The sequence below is a fragment of the Terrapene carolina genome, unplaced genomic scaffold (assembly GCF_002925995.2).
Source record: "Terrapene carolina triunguis isolate 2854851 unplaced genomic scaffold, T_m_triunguis-2.0 Scaffold569, whole genome shotgun sequence".
Lineage (NCBI taxonomy): Eukaryota > Metazoa > Chordata > Testudines > Emydidae > Terrapene > Terrapene triunguis.
Genome location: NW_020664920.1, coordinates 84,521 through 85,762, shown reverse-complemented (window position 1 = coordinate 85,762; position 1,242 = coordinate 84,521). Strand labels below are relative to the sequence as shown.

The 1,242-nt window shown below is 62.1% G+C and overlaps 1 protein-coding gene across 1 annotated transcript in view; it reads left to right on the top strand.

The window, feature by feature from the left end:
- TRIM54 (tripartite motif containing 54) overlaps positions 1–748 on the top strand; it is a 5,641-nt gene extending 4,893 nt beyond the window's left edge. Inside the window, exons 4-5 of the mRNA XM_029913272.1 lie at positions 117–212; positions 740–748. Of these exons, the coding sequence (XP_029769132.1) occupies positions 117–212; positions 740–748 (105 nt within the window). The remainder of the gene's footprint in view (positions 1–116; positions 213–739) is intronic.
- Positions 749–1,242: the final 494 nt, after the last annotated feature.

Genomic DNA, 1,242 nt, shown 5'->3' with positions numbered 1-1,242 from the left:
CCCCCCCGCCCGTGCCCAGCACAGACCCCCCCCATGCTCAGCACTGACCCCCCTGCCCGTGCCCAGCACAGACCCCCCCCATGCCCAGCACTGACCCCTCTCCCCCCCCGTGGCAGAGCGAACTGAGCGACGGCGTCGCCATGCTGGTGGCTGGGAACGACCGCATCCAGGCCATCGTGACCCAGATGGAGGAGATCTGCAAGGCTATCGAGGTGAGAGGGGTCCCCGAGCGGCCCCTGCATGGGGCGAGAGCAGCTGGCGGCCGTGGGCAGGGGGTTTCTCCTCCCACATGGCTTGGGGAGCGGGGCCCTGGGGCACAACGCACCTTGTAGCCAAACGCCAGGTCACAGCCCAGGTGCATGGGGCTGGAGGTGCGCCGGGAAGGCAGGGAAGGGCTCCTGGGAGAAACCAGCCAGCCCAGCGTAGCCCCGTGCGACGCTGTAGCGAAGAGGGCGAAGGCGCCTTCGATGTACAAGGTGGACTGGCAGAGGGTGTTTGCTCTCCAGACAGGGACAGTGAGCCGGGGACTGGCGCCTGCTCTGCCAATGGGGGGTTGATGGACTGGACAAGGTTCAGGGAACAGGACAGAGGGCTAGAAAATCCGCCGGCTGCGGAGAGCCTGGAGGAGGTGGCTCTGATCGTCTCGCCAAAGAGACGGTTGAAAGGTGACTTGCTCAGGGTCTGCTAGTACCTGTGTGGGAAGAGATCTGTGAGAGCAGACGGCTCTTCCCTCTGCCAGAGAGTCTAACACGAGCCGCCGGCTGAGAGCGGGCACTACACGAATTCAGTCTGGGAACAAGGTGCAGATACCGAACAGTGAGGGTGGGACAAAGGGGGAATTTTCTGTAATATTTTTATGATGCCGGCATGTGCCTCAGTTTCCCCTTTATGTAGCAGTGTTACCCAGTGGGGGGAAGGGACCATTTGCTCTCAGGATAGGCTAAGAGACGGAGGTGGGAATGGCGCCCAGCAGTCTGAGCCAGGTGGGGCATTAAAAAGGACTGGCCGAGGCTGACCCCACATCACTGGCTGATCCAGTCACCGGGACGTTGACACCAGGCACCCAACGCCCCAGCGGGAGATGGATTTAAGAGCTGGGGGCTGGAAGGAGTCAGGGGCAGGGCTCTCACCCTGGAGTCTGACCAAAGAGGTTGGATGGAAAGTGTGACGGGTTGGATCACAGAACCCCCCTGGGAGCTGCCACCTAATGTACCAAGACTACTTCTGCCCCTGCTTTCCTGC